The sequence below is a fragment of the Convolutriloba macropyga genome, chromosome 8, assembly GCF_964194025.1.
Source record: "Convolutriloba macropyga chromosome 8, txConMacr16.3, whole genome shotgun sequence".
Taxonomy (NCBI): Eukaryota; Metazoa; Xenacoelomorpha; order Acoela; family Convolutidae; genus Convolutriloba; species Convolutriloba macropyga.
This window is the reverse complement of record NC_134475.1, coordinates 22,171,337-22,189,950: the sequence shown is the minus strand read 5'-3', so window position 1 is coordinate 22,189,950 and position 18,614 is coordinate 22,171,337. Positions and strand designations below refer to the sequence as shown.

The window sequence follows — 18,614 nt, the reverse complement described above, 5'->3', positions numbered from 1 at the left end:
AAAACCCAATTAGCCTTGAAACTCTGTTCCCACTGCTGAAATTCAGCAAATCGACAACAGTTAACAGAAAGGACACTCGAGAAGAGAAAAACACTTCACATGAGTTTCAAGAATTTCCTATTTCGGTCACTACTATGCTTTTTAAACTCAAAAATAAAAGTCCTGAATTCCACTAATATTCCGATGTCAATTGTTCGAAATTGTGACCTCAAGTTTCGACGTTTGATTGGTTAGCTGCTGATGAAATGTATCTCCAATCAACGATAGATTAGTCAACAAATAGTTTTGGCGAGCTACTTGCAATAAAAAGCGTGTCGAATTTCAGCTGTTCCTAAATAATAGAGAAAAGTGGGGATTTCATTCTAATATATGCTATCGCTGGTCTCTATTTTGTCCTTCCTTAGCAAGCTGCACATGTTCAGCACCGCATACAATTGTTTTCAAAACCATATTTGAAAGGTTCAGAAGATACAGAAGAAACAATATCAATAGGGGTAGCAAGTTGAGTCGATCAGACAGGTTTGTCCAGAAGCTAAACTGAGGAGACTTGATCTCTGACGTTGTGGAAATTCCCCCCTTAACTCAAAAAATCTGGAAAATTTTCAAGGAAAATTGTGCTGACCCGCTTTCGTAATTGAGTTCAATTAAAATTATTCTTAGAAGAGATTGAAACCAATCAGATTAAATAAAGCTGCGACAAGTCTCAGAAGTACTTTTTGATTTGGTGGAGCTTGGTTCCGGTCAACCAACTATCAGTTGTTGAGTTGCTTAGTAAATCGATTTGTTTGGTTTTGATTTTGCGTTTTTGATGGCTCTACTTTAACCAGGCTCTAATTTTTCAAGAAACTCACAATTATTGATTGCAATTCGGTATAATTGAAAGTTTTCTTGATAAAATAATTCTCATTTCATGTACTTGTTTTCTTATGAAGTATCTAGGGAACCAAAAGCAACAGAAGTTCTCAATGGAGAAGTTACTTTCAATGAACTTCGTGGAATCTGAAAACCGTTCCCTGTGGCTACGAAATGTTTTCTCAGAGTGTTTGACACACTACTTGGCAAATCTGCAGCTTAAAAGTATTGCTAGGGTACTAATAGGTATCACGCAGACGATCAATAATGCACAGAAAATTCTAAATTTTTCTGTCGTCAGGAGTGACTTCGGATTGTATGAACATCTGTTTAAATTCAGTGGAGAGTGCATTGCTGTTCTCTCAATCGCAGAATAATGTGGGTAAGATTATGGAGCAAATAGTCTCCGTTCAATAGATTAGAGTTCAGCGGCTGGCCTTGAAAAACACTTGAGGCCTTGAAATCATGCCACACTCTGCCAGGATTCTTCTGATAGGTTACGAGACGGCAGGGAAAGAGACAGACACTCAGATTAGCCCCGACGACGGTAGCAACTTAAGTGACATAACCGTTTTCAAGAATTTCTTGGTACACTTGTTCGAGGTGTTCGCTTCTTGAGAGATTGTCTTTCAATTGTTGAGGCTGCTTCTCAGCGAACGATCTGCTGTTGAGAAGTGTAGTATCTTCCTTCCGGGGGAACCCAGCTTGATAACGTCCGTCATTGAATTGTGTGGGGCAATCCAATTTCTCAGAGGCATTTGATCGGTTTTGAAAGTCGCTTTTGGGCCAAGCAATGCCAAATTCTTCTAAAATCCTCCCCGCAGATATCAATTTTAATATTTAGTTATCCATTTTAAGGTGAATGTTCAATTAATTGAATAGTAAAAGCCAAGAGTTGTCTAAACTCAATTCTCTTTTAACTGCGCAGGACCAAACAGCTTGGCCTCTACTCAGCAATGTGCTTTTTTCGGGTCTTTTTTCTATTTGATCTTTGTGAATAAAACTCCAAAAGTCTGTGAACCAAAACTCCAATAAAGTAATCCAAAGATAATTGAATCGGTAGCTTTACAATTTCCTAAAAAGGGATACCTGAGATGCTTAAAAGATTCGAAGAATTGGTTCCTCTACAACAAACTTTCTTTCAGGTGTACTTGTTAAGGTAGTGTGTCTTTCAGAACAGTTCCCACACCACCTGAGGTTTGCTTTGAGGTATATTCGAATGACTGTTGAAAGAGACTGGAAATGACTGATTGCATTTCTGGGGCACTTTTTGACTGCTGATTTTCTATTTAATACATTGAACCATTACTTACGTTGCTGGTATCCTATCTGTGGGATTTAATTTAGCGCTACTGGTTATGTTAGTATATCGGTTAGGAATAGGCGGTTTCTTAGTTGATGTGAAATTTTTTGAGTAAAATGGTTGATTATACTATAGCTAGTTCTATAACTACTTCGGGGAAAACTGGTTTGATTCGACTAACTATATTTGATTTCTTGAAAGCGCGTTCGTTTTTTACAGTCTTTTTTGGAAATCTCAGCGAAATCTAAATTGAGTGTCATTCTTTTCTTACAAAAAAATTAAATGAAACAAAGTAGTAGACTGACGCGCCTAAAGGTATGCATGATTGATGCGCTGTAAACGGCTTTGTACCCAATTATTTTTGGCATTTGATGCGAATCTTATGCAAACTAAACGAATAAACTCTTACCTGTTGTTCAATATCAAAACTAAGCATTGAAAAATGACATATTTTATTTTGAAATACTAAGCAAATAAGACACTTTGGAAATTCTCTAAATATTAATTTTCCAAGACTGAGTAGGCAAAACTAGAACATCTTGAACAGTAAAGATTGACAAGGACATTCCCTAAACAGCGTTTGCACAAAACGCCTAAAAAATATCAAACATCGAAAAGATAACACAAGTGTAATCAAAGTTGAAATAGGCAAACATGTGTACGGGCCTTTCGAAATATTTTTTTTTCATTTCACAAAAGCTTGTTCACCGGTGGATGTACAGTCAATTAGTTCAAATTTTCCCCCGATTTTTACCGCAAATTTTTGTCAGAAATTTCTTATTTACACATTTACCCTCAAGCTTCTAGACAATTGAGCAATAATGTTTAAAGTACCCCCAAACACAAACAACTTTTAAAAACTCGAAACAATGAAACAAATATTTGGTAAACATAGGATGAATAACTCTCATCAAATGATTGTCGTGAGCTACTGCTGAATTAATCTGAAATTTCATAATTTGAGAGACCTCAAAGCAAAAAAAATTGTGCTGAAAGTAAGTCATTTATATTTAACAATATCTTTCAGAGAGATAGACAGAAATATCCCAAAACTTTGTTTGGCAATTGCAATTTTCAAAGCAGATTTGTTAAATAGCTTGTTTTGACTTTTCCTCGAAACAAGAAATCTCAAGCCGTATGAAATTGTTATACATTTCATTGAGCTTTCTGAAAATATACATCTTTCTTGATTTTGGGAAGTATATATATTCTACCGTTGAGTTGACACAATTAAATTACTTTTATATTACTTTTGAATAATAGTTTTTAAAAAAATTGAAAAAGCTTACATTTTAATATCTCTAGCAGATCTTTTTAAGGTAAAGGTGATACTTTGTGAACCTGTTTTCATGCTAATTTGGCGCCTTTACGAACTAATTTTCTGATATATCTGATACAATTTACATCAAAAATAACTTTTCTGTGTTTTATCCAATTTCATTACTGGATAGTGTGTTTTAAAAGCCTAAAAAGATGTGAAAGAAAAATTTCTCAAAGCTTTTTTGGCAATATCTCATGGAGATTAAAACATGTGGTTTCAACGATCGATGCAGTTTTACGAGATTTGCAATGCTATAGATTTCGTATCTCTCATATTGATGGGCTAAAATTGGCTGAACAAAAAAGTAAGCCTGCTATAAAAAAAACTACTTACACCCATTTCATTGGAAGAAAATTCCATACACAAAGTTTTAATCTTGAATATTTTATCCATCATAAAAAGATATCCCTTCAAAATTTCTTCGTTCCTTCAAAGGCTTTCGTTTCGACGATGCATTTAAAATTCCCGAAGTCGAGAAATTTTTCAGCCCTTGACAAAAAATCTTTAAAAATGTCAGATTATTTATTGTCGAAGTTAGATAATAATTAAATTAAGAATATTTATATCTTCGACGTCATCGTCGCTGACTCCAAATTAAGATAGCATTATTTTCAATAAAATTGATGAATCATTTTTATCTTTTTTTAATATACTAGCGTTTGTTCTTTTGAATCATTCGTCAATGCTCTTTCTAAGTTACCCACAAGAGATATGTTATCTGCTTCCAGTGTCTACACCCTGGTTATACTGGGTTTAACTGTCGTTTAACTGGTCCCCTCATCGACTTGCACCAGGAGTTAAATTCAATATTCATTTGGTTACAAGTGACAAACCTAGTATGAATATGAGCATGAGCCACCTCCACTTCATGTCGACGACAGTTGTGAAGATGTCTGCCATGAACCTGTGTCCTCTGTGCTTGATATTGATGAATTTGGCATTGGTGGAGCCACTCTTGTTGAAGAGCCGCGTCCTGAAACCATCACATTACATAACATCATACCAACTCATTCCTTATCACTCAGTACTTCACAATACAAGAACCACTCAAAAGCCAATTTGTCGATTTTGATTCCTAGGTCGACATTTCCAGGTTAAACGTACTTGAACTGTTGATAGATAATACCCGGTCTGAACGTCAAGTCTTAATCAGTACTGAAAAAGTCTTATTGCAAGTCTTGGATCAGCACTGTATCAGAGCTCTGATCTTTTCACTTTTTAAACTTGGCACGTCTTAAGTCTTGCTAAGTCTTGACCAAGCCTTGACATGTCTTCAAAAGTCTTAAAACTTGAGATAAGACGTGATCAGTACTGATTTGTCAATTCAAGGTGTTTATTTCTCTGGAGAAGTGTTGATCCAGACTTGAAATTCGTTCCGGGTAATATACGGTCCTTTTATGGTGGTAATATACGGTCCTTTTATGGTTAACACCAGATTTGCTATCCGCGAATAAATAATTACTTGGATTTTTGCACGACTATCAACCGGAGGCGTGGTCGTCGTCATTTTAGATCTGTTGCCTTGACCATTCTTCACACTTTTACCGGCTCTGCTAGGCTAATAGATGTTAAGTCAGGGATGGAACAGGCAACAGATCCAATATTATAGATACTAATAGTCAAAGAGAGGTAGTTCAAAAGTGACTACAAGTATTGCTGTGCAAATGTATAGCCGCCTTTTCAGACGATACACAGTGTTAAAAATAAAGGACAGTGAGAGAATTGATGTCAACATAAAAGTGCGTATATTTGAATCAGTGATTAACATTTGTCACCAAAATTGCTCGAAATCAACTAACTGTCGCACTTTGCTTTGAGATTTCTTCCAAGACGGGTGACTTAATTTCAAAAGATTATGAAAAATTGAAATTAACAAGTTTATAGTTTCAGTTTTTGAAAATACGTTTGGTTAATTTTTTTTCTCGTAATAAAAAAGTGAAGCTATAATGTGAGATTTTGCTTCCAGTAGTTAAATTCTCATTAATGTGATATTGCATCTTGTCATTCGGTATACTACTACTAAGGCGTTCTCACAAAAAAAATTTGAGTTTCTCATCCGAATATGGGTGCAAGAAGGTTTAAGCCCATCTTTCAATCGTTTTAGATCGCGGATACCTTGCAGACAACTTTGACCTGAATAATTGCGAGCCATCTTTTCTTAATGTGGTGTTCCCATTCGTTTAACTGCTCTTAAGTTTGTAACATATATCTGTTCACTTGCCCGATATGAACATGATGAATCAATCTATTTTGTTTTCAAAACTTTTCCTTAGAGGAAACTAAAACATACATTCAATTCCCGGGTAGCCATAACTTCAAAGTTGTCAAAAGCAACTAAGGTTTAATAAGGTTTAAAATAAGGTTTTACTTTTAAGGTTTAGCTTTTAAAATAACCGAATTTTGCATTGAGACGCTTCGGCTTTCACCAGTTTCTCTCATAGGCTTTGAAAAGTTTTCTTCAATTTCCAACTTTTTTATTTTTCTGTTTTCTGCTTTAATTTTGACAATTCTTGTAATTTGAAGTAATATGATTTTTAGATAAAGCCAATGGTTTTTAGTTGCTATTTAATTTTAAAAAAATGCAAATTTTGCGATGTTTTTAGATTCAGTAGTCGTTTAAAGGTAATTCATGGACATAAAATTATCGGTTCTACTTCTTTTCACCCCGATTTATTTAACCCCCTATAATTTAACCCCGTATATAATCACCCCTCAGTCATTTAACCCCGCAATTTTTTCACCCCGAAATCGGTTTAACACCGAAATCTTTTATCTATTTCGGCATCCAAAAGAACAATTAGCAAAGCTAAAGTTCAAAGGACTTAAATAACACAAAACTACTGACCTTCAAGAGTGCGGCATTGAACAGCTTGCGTTTGTTTCAAATCAAAGAATAATGACGAGACTGCTTTTTAGAACAATGCCTTTGATCGAAAAAAAAAAACACTTGACAAGTCTGACCTCTTTTATGTTGCACTTTGATTTGAATCAAAAAAGTTCAAAAACTGTCCTAGTCTAGAAGACGGAAAAACGGGTACTTTTCAAATGAAAGGATGAAAGCTAAATTTTAAAACGAACTTTCTGAGCAGGCATAAATTAGCAATTCAAAACAAAATTCAACCGTGTATTTAACAGAATTTCCAATGAAATCCAGATTGATATTTTTGCTAGCAGCTACGCTGTGCAAGCTTCATATCTAAATGTTGCAAAACTGTGTTCCCAATTAGGGGTCCCATCATAGGGTTAACGCCCGGGATCAAATTCCCTAATGAGTCACGATATGAGGCTTCGACGTAACTCCGTGAGGACGCAAGGAGGGCGCCAACTCAAAAATATTAAGATGGATTTCGAATTTAAATTAACACAAAAACAGACATAATAAAATACACGATAAATACACAACTAAGTCAAACTGGCAATAGCCCTGAAAAAATGGATATCAGTTTCATCCCTGTAAATTTGCATCAAGTTTTGCACTTTCGCTTTCAAATTCTCATACTTCTTCTTCTTTGGGAATTTGTGACCGGATGAGGCATTCAAAAAGTTTAATTTTTGCACCGCAGCGTCTTTTTGCAAATTAGTCAAAAGTTTCCAAATTCCGGGATGGGATCCGCTGAATAAGGCTTGTATCCCATAATGCCAGCCCTCAACAGCATTGGTTGTTCTGGCAATTCCCTCAATGGCTGCGTCTCTTTGATTCCATATTTGTGGGGGGAATGTGGCAGGACGGTTTAATAGTGGACACTTGATATAATTTGTTTGGAAATATAAACAAAGCTCGTCTATTTGCTCAATAACAAAGCTATCCAAATTCTGCTGATCCGCCACATTCGTTATTTCCTCGACAATCAATTCAAAAGATTTTTCTATTTGCTCACTTCTTTCAAAAGCTAGAGCAGGGATCATTTTAAGCGCCAGGGCCACTTCATGATTTTCTGACACCAGCTTTTTTAGTCCAAGTTCTCCAATTTTTCTAACAAAATTTTGAGTTAAATGGAAATAACAGCCCGACAATGTTGAAGCTGGATGATGTTTTTGAAAAGCATTAATAGGGGCAATTTCAAAATCCAACAGAACCTTATCCGGCTTACAATCTGGGGCAAAGGTGTCTAAGGCATCAAGTAATCGGCTGTACGTTTTTTCCGTTTTGTTGGGAAGGAGGGCATATAAACAAGCAGGGGCAATACCGAGAATATATACATGAAGGGTGTATATTTGATACAAGTTTTTGGGCGATAGTTTAAACGTTCCATCCCAAGCCAAAATTTGGAGCTTTCGAGAACCGATGTCATATGGGGATCGCCAAAAACTAAAATACGCTCGTTGTCATCTTTTCCGCTGTCATACCGCAAAAACTCTTGAAATTTATCGGGTATATCAAAATGCCGGTCCGATGGCTCATGAACTGACACTGTTTGTATAACCTTTCTTAAGCGCTGCGAGGTTTGTATTAAATTTGGTTTTGACGGCAACGCATACTGGGTCGAAAGAACGTCAGTTACTGGTAAAATTGCGGAAGCTACGGCTGCTGCGGGTGTTAGGTTTTCACTGAGGGCTTTAATCTCTTTTATAACTTTTCGCGTGGCCGGCTTTCCAATCGAAGCACTATGATTGTGCTCACCGTTCACGCGAATGAGTTGGTCATCTTTTGTTAAAGCGGAAACGCGGCACTTGTAACTTTGATATTTTGAGCAATTCCAGGCAGTGGTAAACTTATTTAATCTTTTAACATAAAACTCATGCCCCTCTACAACTAATATTTCTTTGTTTTTTGAAGAAATAGTAAACTCAAAGTCGGCAGTTATCATGCTGAATTCAAAATGCAATAAAACAAGAAATGTTCTTGAGTTACATCCAGTTTTCAATTGCTTTTAATTGCCCCATTAAGGATTAGTTGAGGTAACTTATTCGCTAATTGTTATAGTTTTGCATTAAACTATTGTGTCGTTTGCTCTATGTCCCTGACAATTATGATCCATGAATTTACAGATTAAAATCGGGGTGAAATGATTGAGGTGTGAAAAGCATGTTCACACCTCAGTCATTTCACCCCGATTTTAATCTCCATTAATTAAAATAGAAATAATTCAGGCTTAATTATCCTCAATTATAGGAAGCTTAAAATCGGGGTGAAACAATATAGGGGTTAAAAAATTGAGGGGTTAAATGATGTAGGGGTTAAAAAATCGGGGTTAAAATATAGGGGGTTAAAAGAATAGGGGTGAAAAAACAGGACACCAAAATTATCATAGTCTACACTATCAAAAAATAATGAAATTTTATAGCCACGGAAGAGTCATTCCTGCAAGTGAACAGAAACATAAACCTCATCAAAAGTGTGGCCAATGTTTATAACTACAAAACGTCTTTCAATTTTGTTTGAAAGCCAACTTGCCACAATTCTAAGCATATACATCTTGGACTTCAGCACTGGAGTTGGATTAATTAAAAACAGATAAACAAAAATTTTCAAAGTTGGGCAAAACAAAGAAGTTTTCTCATAAATTTTTTGCGCGCCAAATTTTTCAACACCAATCAGACTTGTGAAAGCGCCAGATTTATTGCGATTTTTATATTAACTGTATAGTTAATCACTCTAATTCTTATAACTAACTTCATATCAATTAAATCGAAAGAGCCTCAAATAGTCTGCCTGTACCCTAGTCCCAGGACATTTCGGAGCTGAATCATTACAATCGGATATTAACAGACAAATTCAGTTTTGATTTAGTATACACGCAGTCCATTTATTCGCACTTATGAGCATGACAAATTCAAAAAATTTTTAATTTATGACTTTATTCTTGACATATTAAAACTTGATTTTTGCCATGATCAGACAAAGTTCATGTGAAATTGAAATTTTCGATCATAATAAAAAACCGAGCATAACGAAGTCGCATTAAAACTAGCGTCCCGGTATTTAAGAACACGTTAAAAGAATCGGTCCCTAATTGTATCTAAAGAGGTTTAGACAAACAATCAACGCACCCCTAACCCCTCGGTATTTGGGGGGTGGGTGGGGGGGGGGTTAGGGGCTGACTATCAACATGATCTTCTTTTCTTAGAAGAAAAGAATAGAAGAAAAGCTCACTATGAATTTTTACTATCTTTTTTACTCTGGTATATCTCACGAAACTTATGGAATAACAAAAAATGTTTGTTAATATTGCTTTTTAGAGATTTTTTAATTTTTCACGACTTGAGCGATTTGTGACAGATTGAGAGATGTGTGACAGAAAATTTAACCTCAAAAATATTCCACAGTTAAAATTAAACTTTTCCAAAATAAACATTGCGTTGGATTTGACAATTTTGATTCATTTTGGGGGGACGGGTGGTCGGTTGGTCGTCGACTTGCCTTTCTTCTTTGTTGTTTCTTTTTTTCTCAAAAAAAACTTGGTGAATTACCTTTAATTCGTTTCCACGTGCCCTTTTTGGTTTCTTGATTTTGTGTTATGAATCAATATTCTTATGTTTACACTGATTATGACATTTTTGCGGTAAATATGCTAAGCGCCCATGTTTGAAGAATTATCGATGTGGATAACAGGATTTTCAATATCTTGCATGCTACTTCCCAATATAGAAAAAATTATTTCAAAAACCAGACGTTTTTTAAGCTCTACTTGATTTTTATTGCATTATTTTTTAGAGTCTTAAATAAACATCGAATTGAATATTCCCCGCGGCATAATTTGTTTATCCGTTTTTATTACTTCTTCAATTGAACTAATTCGATTGCAAAATGAAGATAGCACAAAATGCATTTATTTAATTGAGTTTGTTCCATCCATTGAACGGTTGTTCGCTTTGTTTTTATCAGATATTTCAGTTCACGTTTTAGGTTTTTAATTTCTCTACCCTGAATTTATGGCACCTTGAATGCTCTTTGTCAACTATCCCATTTCTATGGTGTACTAATTTTCTAAAAAAGAAATGCTATAATTCTATACTCAATTTTCATCTTAGGCATTCTAAAAAAGGTTTTCAATTTCACAAGTGAAGCATGGCAAAAGACGATGCTGAATTTGTTTTCTTTTGTTAGCTTTATTTGCGATTTGATTCAGTTTAGCTGTCAAAAATTCAACATTCAATCAAAGCTTTGAAAGGAGTCTTATAAAAGAGTATAAAGACTTGTTTTCACGTACACAACTTGTTCACATAAAACCTCATCAATCATTCAAATCAAACACATTTCAAAAGCTGATCAAAAGGATGAAAAAGCAATTCAGTCTTGTTAAAATGCCGCTCATACGATGTTTATTCAGTACGTTGATGTTGTTATTGTTTGTTCACAACTTGTTCAAAAACATGGTGAATTTGTGGAATTAAAATTGCAAAGTCGGATTTAAAGTCCTCCCTTAATTTGACAATACAAACGCATGAACATTGTTTGAAACTCACAATCAAAGCAGAAATTAAGCTTAAGCGGCACAACACTAATTAAGCATCCACTTCATTTTCGTTTCGGCTCCTTTGAAACCTTATCAATTGAATGAATAATGCATAAGTTTAATAATAATAATAAGTGATAATTCCAACAGTAAAATGATTAATCAACACATGACTTTGGACAGAATTTCATGACGAAAGGAGCAAGTTAACATTTATATCTAAAACGTGGTACTCTCTGGGGTAAAATTAAGGATTCTATGTACCTCAAGTCAGCTACTAAAATTGGATAAGATGGAACTGCACAATAAAGACCTTGCCAGCAGACACATTAGCTTCTGATTCTCCACAATATTAGCCAGTGTCCACTAGATTTGTGAAAGTTTCAAATTTACACATCTTAGAACGTAATATAAGTCAGAAAGATTTGCCTTTTCAAGTTAATTTTTCTAAACAATTCTCAGAAAATGGGAAATAATATAATAGACATTCCTCTTTTTCTACAGCCAATTTTGAGCCACGCTAGAGGTGGATAAAATTTGTTGATAATTGTACTACTAACAAGGAAAATAATAAAAAGAAAACAAACATTATTTACGACAAAAATTCGACGTCTGTAATAAAAAAATCATAACAAAATGAAACTCGCATCAGATAAAACCTCAACAAAAAACTTAACCTATATTTCATCAGATAAGTTATGGGACCTGTCCTCAATGCGACTGGTTAAAAGGTCGACAAAAAAGAGCAAAAAGGTGCGAAGTTCAAAAACAAGTTCCTATTTTTGAAAACAATTATTTTCACGGTTATTAATATCATTAGATATCAACTGAAATCACTAAAATGATAATTTATATCTCCAGAGCAAGCAATTGAGAAATGTCATTATCCAATTTTCAATTGCGCAAAATTTTAAAGCCAATGGGACTTCCGATTATTGTTATACATTTGATCAAAAATCCTTTAAAATATACAAATATATAAAAATCTCAAACATTTAATGAAATCTCGCAGTTAAAGTAGTTACAAAGCCGAGAAACCAACGTTTCAAGCTAAAACCTTTATAGAGATTAATTTATAGCTCACTAGAAACGGATTGTGAGCTGTGTTTACAGAGACTGAGCTATAAACTGACCGAAAAACTATTTGAAAAAAAGAAACTCAAAACCGCAAATTTTTTTTTGAAAACAAATATTTTCAAAAGTCAGTCACGGCAGACTTAGGATTGCAACAAAAAAAGCAATGATATGAATTGTAACACCTGAGGAAACCAATTGGGCCTGTTAATAATCAGACTAAGTCGACCCCGCAAATTAACAACAAATACATAAAGAAGGCAAAACTTCAATAATTTTACGATATCACACTGTTCAAGAAGCCAAAACTATAAAAATTTACCTTAGATCATTGAACTGTAGATCATTACCTTTTCCTTGTCTTAATAACGAGTCTCCTTTAAAAAAGAGACTACGTAGACATAACAAAAGGAAACCCAAAAAATAAAGACTATAGAAATCTCGAAATATTCTTATGAAAAAAAATCGAAGCAATCAGTCTCAACGTATACCCACGCCCGGAAAAATATTTGAATCAACAAAAGTAATTAATAATTTTAATAAGAGAGGTTGAGTTACTTGGTGACCGAAATGATAGTCATATGGAGACAATTGAAAATATCTTTTTAAAAATTTAATTTGAAAATCAATTAAACAGACAGCTATAAACTAAAAACTTTATCGAGGTTGAGGTTGAGTTATACGGAGAATCAACTGAGACCTTTTGCTATCAGGTTTTTAATGTACAACAACAAAAAGAAGGACAAACATAGGCAAAAACAAAAAAAACCACAAATTTTGCGAGATAACTCTCTCAGCTCAAAAAGACTATTCTACAAAACAATTAACATATCCAGACACAACATATTCAAACGCTGTAGATTTTCCCTTCTATGCTTTCATTGAGCTCGACTTGTCAATAAATTGATAATCCGACAAGGAAACAAAATGAACTAATAAAATTTGCAATTATGATAAAAATAAAAGAAATGAAAACGGATAGTATCAAAGCAAAGAAACCATTAGTTGAACAGAAAACCATTACTGACACTAATTTAATACTCACAGAAAATTGATCTGCCTGTTTTTACTGAGGTTGCGCTCGAAGTTGAGAAAAATAAGATAAAGTAGTGAAGTTCAAAAATTCACAATGTTTTCTTAAAACAAACATATTCAAAGTCACAATAGACATTAGACAACAATTGAACGCATTGTCTAGGTTCATTTAAAGCTACTTAAAACTAAATGATTCTTTGATTGGGGACACAGTCATTGGGCTACAAAAAGTATAACAAATGAAAGCAAAACTCAAGAAGTCATAAAATTTTCACGAAAACAGTTGGTCAGAGCCAAAAAAACCATGAGCATAACTCTGAAATCAAAAAATAATCTCATTTGCCCTCGTATTGTGTAAATCAAGTTTTACAATAATTGAGCCTTTATTTGAAATTCTTGTTAGTAATTTACATAAACAACTACTTAACGGAAATGTTTTATAAAAGTGGCGCCCCATTAAAATCTAAAACAATTTTAAGTATCTATGGTGAGATTAAGATCAATCCAGATAATGCTACGCCTCTAACAAATTACTTATTTATTGATTGGTTGCAGAATAGATCAATTTAAGAAAAAACTTTTCAGTTAGTCAAAAAAATGCATTTTGTATAAATGTCGAGTTTAAATTGGCAAAAAACTGGCAAAATTATAGTTCCAACAGACTCCTAAATCACGCGAGAATACAACTAGCTCTTATCTGAGCTGGAAAAAAATTGGCCGCAGTTTTAAGGTGTCTACTTCCAGAAAAGTAAAAGCAAGTGCGCTAGGTTAATCAAATTTACTCCAATTTTTGACAAAAAAGTCCCATTTTTGAAAATTTAGCGTAAATTTAGCATAAATTTTAGCATAAATTTTAAAACTCGGATCAATTAATTCAACAACCCTCCTCTACCTTTAGAGATAAAATTCATAACACTTCAGTTAACAACTTTAGCATATCTTAGCAAAATTGACAAAAATTTGTTCAAAAGTACCGAAAATGTGAACAAAAACAGCTGAGTTACGTCTAATATTCAAAAAAATTTAAACTCGATAACTCACTACAAAGAAAGAAAATTAAAAAATAGTTCCATATTTCACGCTGGGCTGGTTTTCTAACGATACCATTCACCATTCACAATTCACTACTGTCTACGACGATTATTTCGATTGGACAAAAATGTGTTAACAAAAAAACCATTTGAGTATATAGTTCCTCTCCCACTAAAGTGGGTCGGAACAATTTCTTTTCTGACAAAGTGTTACGCACAAGAAGAGACAGTTTCAGCCACAGAACTGAACTACAAACAAAATGATGAACAAATTTTTCAATTTTGTTAAGCAGCGGTTTTCTTGTGATACAAGCTCGAAATCTCTCGTAGAAAACGAGACCTGCTAAATATCTCGAATTTTGTTATGCAAGATTCATTTACACAGAACTTTTATTGTTGAAAACGCTGTAGTTATCGAATGCCATTAATGAAAACGAAGTATTGAGAGGACAACATTTTAGAAAAAATTTTAGGAGTAGAATTTTTTATCTATGACCAAAGTGTAGTCCTATCCGTTTCTTTTGCCGTATGTAAGAAGTTCATGCTTCATATTAAAATTGTATGATTACAAGTTTTTGAGTTTTTTCAAAAAGAATTATAATGGTTTAAAATTTAGTGAGTAGTAGACGGAATTTTGTTGTTTTATTCACAATTTCCCTAATTTTGACAATTTTCGTTGTTTCTGTTTACATTTTCCGTACCTTTACGCATGTTTTGGAAATTTTGCGTAAACTATGATAAAATTGATAACGATAGTGTCGTTGTATTTATCTCTAAAAACAATATTGTTCGATTTAATTTTTTGTCTAAAATTTTTGGTAAGCTGGTCAAATTTTTCTCTTTTTTTATTAAAAAATGGCTAGAAATATGCTTCTGTAGTCCACTTTGTTTCAATTTACCGCAGTAACACAACTATAACCTTTGACACATTTTGCTCTTCCTCAAAAAAGCTAGATGAATTGTGGATCTTTCGAGAGTGTACTCGAATTAAACATCTGCCGGCAATTCGCTGATTTAGCTCTTTCAATTATGCGAAATGCATCATTTGTTTGATATATTGTCTTTTTGTCACATAATTGAAATCCATAAATTTCGGAGCAAAAACTTGATCCCAATAGACAAACGGCAATAACTAGGCTATTTTTGGTCTAATGTTTGTCTTCTAAAAGTCCAAACAAGTCTGATTGTATTCAGTCGTTCTTTTTCAAGAACATTTTCGCACTTCCCCCTTCTCTATGTTAATTACAGAAACGAACAATTAAAAACACGTACTAATGACAGGTCCAACAAACTTCCCAGGGAATTTCAAGAAAACCTATTTCGTTTTTTAGTCGGAAGCCTATGGTCGTTTTGACATTTAAAAATCATTATTTTTAAGATGAACATGTGATTATTGAGCTTTGCGACTTTCTTTTCCTGGTCATATTCTAGTTTAATGTCAGCAAAGACAGGTCACATCGGGTTTCTAATAGCTTAAGAATTAATACCTACTGCGGTTTCACGTTTTAATATTAGTTTTTCTGCTTTCATAGTAAGAGACTTCTTACAAAGTTTAAAATTCAAAATTTACAATTCAGATGTCATATTCTGGGCAATGAATAGGAAGGTACAATTAAACTCATCGCTCTTTCGGTGAAGTGATCATGGTTTTAACTGCTTCAACTCCGTCATCTAGAAGAACTTAATGGCTTTGTTTTGTTTTTGGTCAATATTTGTTGTTCTTTTAGTAGTCGTTTGACAAATTCTAGATATTTGCAGGTCTTGCTGACTCCCTACGGATGAACATAGGAACCTATCTACCGATTCCGGTTGATTGCTAAAGTTTTAATGACTAAATCAAATGTTTTAAAAAGTAGACAGATCTTTTTTCTTAAATTCAGATTTCGCCGTTTTTTACCTACTCTCTATAAATACAGTCCGCAAATCAAATTACTGGTGGTGAAGAGAGGCACAATTAAACACATGGAAAGTTTTGGTGCATCGCTTATTGTTTTAACGGCCTTGAAGACTGTTTTTTGCAAAAGATTAAATTGTTTTTTGATTTGTCATTCTTTTTGGAGACGAAAGAGAAATCTTACATTAATGCAAGTTTTACTTGGTTTACTTCTATGCAAGAACTATTTGCTGATTTTACTTGACAGCTAAATTTTTCACGACTTTGGAATCAATTGTTTTAGGAATTATATAAAGATGTATTTTTTAAAATTTAAATTTACTCTTTTTTGTATACATGTCAACTATTCGCCTAAACTGCAACTTGCACCTCGTATTATTGGTCTTGATGAATAGCACGATTGAATATTTCAAAGCTTTTCAATCCAATGCTTTTTCTTTTTACGCCCTCAATACCAGTTTTTTGCAAACTGGCTCCTTAGTTTTGATTTTTGTCCACTTTTCTTTCCTGGTGTAGAGGTCTGACATATTCTGTTGATGCCAGATCTTGATGTCTCTTTTGAGAAACAAAAAATCCTATTGAGTGATTTAAATTCCGATCTAATTTTTGGATGCTTTTGGAATTAATTGTTCGATAAAAATATAGATGTAATTTTAAACTTAACCCTTTTTGTTCTTTTTTAAAACTTTATTCCCAGTGTCAGTTTTCAGCGGTCAGATATCCTTACTTTTGATGAAGGCGAAGAATTCAGTCGACTAATTTTTACGGGTTAGATTATGGTTTTAATGGCTTCGACGCCGTTTTCTTGCAAATTGAAGGAAATTTTCTTTTTCGACTGAATTTGTCGTTTATAGTTGTGGACTACAAATTCAAGAAACTGAAAAGTCTCAATGTTTTCATATTAGGGTATGATCAAAAACAAATTTATATAGAGATCTCAATTGATATCTAATGGATTTTATTGATTTATTTTTTTTCGAGACAAACGTTTTTTTTAACTTCGCCCTTTTTGTTCCTTTTTGTCTGCTTGATACCGAGCCTCATCTAAGACTGGTCCCGTTTTTCCTAGCAAAAAGCAAGCTATTTTGTTTAGTTAAGGTTTTATTTTAAACGTTTTTGACTGAGTTTTTTATTAATTTGTTTTTTTGATAAAAACAGACATCGAGTTTTGGATGTGAACGCTTGTTGTTATTTGATTTTGTTTGTTTGTCTTGTCTCGTAGTATTAATAATGACAAATCTCATCGGCCCACTTATGCGGCATTATTTACCCATTTAAATAGGTGATTTGAATTCGAGGCATTTTTTATTCATACACCAATTAATTTTGAAAAATATGTGAAAATATTGAAAGTTTGGTCTTCCTCATTTGATCGACAATTAAGCCTAACGTGTGAATGTGCGCGGTCGGAACTTTTTGGGCAAACGCTTTTTACTGAGCCTCCTTGTCATGGATTTAAATAAAATTTATATGCACAACTCAGAGGTAAAGTGCTTCTTTTACGCAAAGTCAATGAAAACGTTAAAAACAAAGCTAAAAAAACTTTTTGGCTTAAAAAACCTTTTTGGACCACTATTGGTCTCAAAGCATATCTCAACCTTTCGAGAATCGCCAACATTGTCAAAAGTTTGTTTTCAAGTTGATAATTAGACTCCCTGATACTTCTTATCGCGGGATTGAAAAACACAAAAAAATTCCCGATTTCATACGTCTACCAAACACGAAAACCAAAAAGGTCTGAATGAAAAATTTTCATCTCCGTGAACCTTAAGAAAATGCGTTTGGATCTTTTCAACAATTGCCCCCTTTTGCAAAAGGGGACTATTCTTGAATATAATTTAAGCGAGCGATTTAGTAACCAGGCCGAGACTACTAATAACTTTCCACGTATGCGCATAGTATGTTAAACTGAACATAATAAAATACGCTATGCTATGGCATTTAGCCTAATGGGAATACAGAGTGGACCCACCAATCGCAAGAAATTCCAACTGGTGGGTCGCTAGGCGCACTTCGCTCGGATAACCAACCCGCGAAATCCGGATTACATCGCACAGCGCATGAGAGGCATGGCCGTGAACAGCGGTCCGCAATTTTCCTGAAACTGATATTCGGCTATCTAAATTGTAGGCCAATTAATATGGTGATAAAATTTAGCACAGAAGGGGGGTGCGATTCTCTATTAGCTACCAAAGGGTGAAGGGCAATTGTTGAAAAGATCCGTGCCTCTTTGTGAAGTTGATTCTCTGATTTGAATGTCGTTGCCAGATTAAAAAAGATGCATGTCCGAGACTTTTCAAAACATTCAAATTGCGTTGCGCAAAAGTTTATTTGCCGAAAGTGATAAACTCAACGTGCTTGCTGATAGCCAGATTTTCACTGCTAGCGGAAAAGGACTGCTCTAATTCCGTTAATAAAAAAAAACGAAAGCAAACAGAGGTCAGGTCACAATTTCTTCGATTTTTTTTTTACGAGAATCTGAGTTTTTTTCGTGGGTTGCAGAATGAGATGTAATTCATTCATCAAGTTTATAGGATGCACTATTAAACTCTGAAATGAAGTCAAATTATGCTTGCCTTCGTTTCATATTCTTCCCCAACCTTGGAAAGTACCATGCCTGCTTTCTCTAAATCCGAAACTTGAAACTCTCATTTGAATAAGTAAGATTATTTTTCCCATTAAGAAGTTTAGCCTGCAAAATATTGTT

At 34.0% G+C, this 18,614-nt stretch overlaps 2 protein-coding genes across 7 annotated transcripts in view; one reads left to right on the top strand and one right to left on the bottom strand.

Moving 5' to 3' along the window:
- LOC142344587 (soma ferritin-like) overlaps window positions 1-18,614 on the top strand; it is a 320,547-nt gene that overhangs the window by 98,547 nt on the left and 203,386 nt on the right. The window lies entirely within an intron of this gene.
- LOC142344586 (uncharacterized) overlaps window positions 1-18,614 on the bottom strand; it is a 90,867-nt gene that overhangs the window by 23,319 nt on the left and 48,934 nt on the right. For all 6 annotated transcript variants that reach the window (XM_075396376.1, XM_075396374.1, XM_075396375.1 and 3 more), the window contains one exon: window positions 4,310-4,449. In XM_075396376.1, coding sequence (XP_075252491.1) covers window positions 4,310-4,449 — 140 coding nt within the window. The remainder of the gene's footprint in view (window positions 1-4,309; window positions 4,450-18,614) is intronic.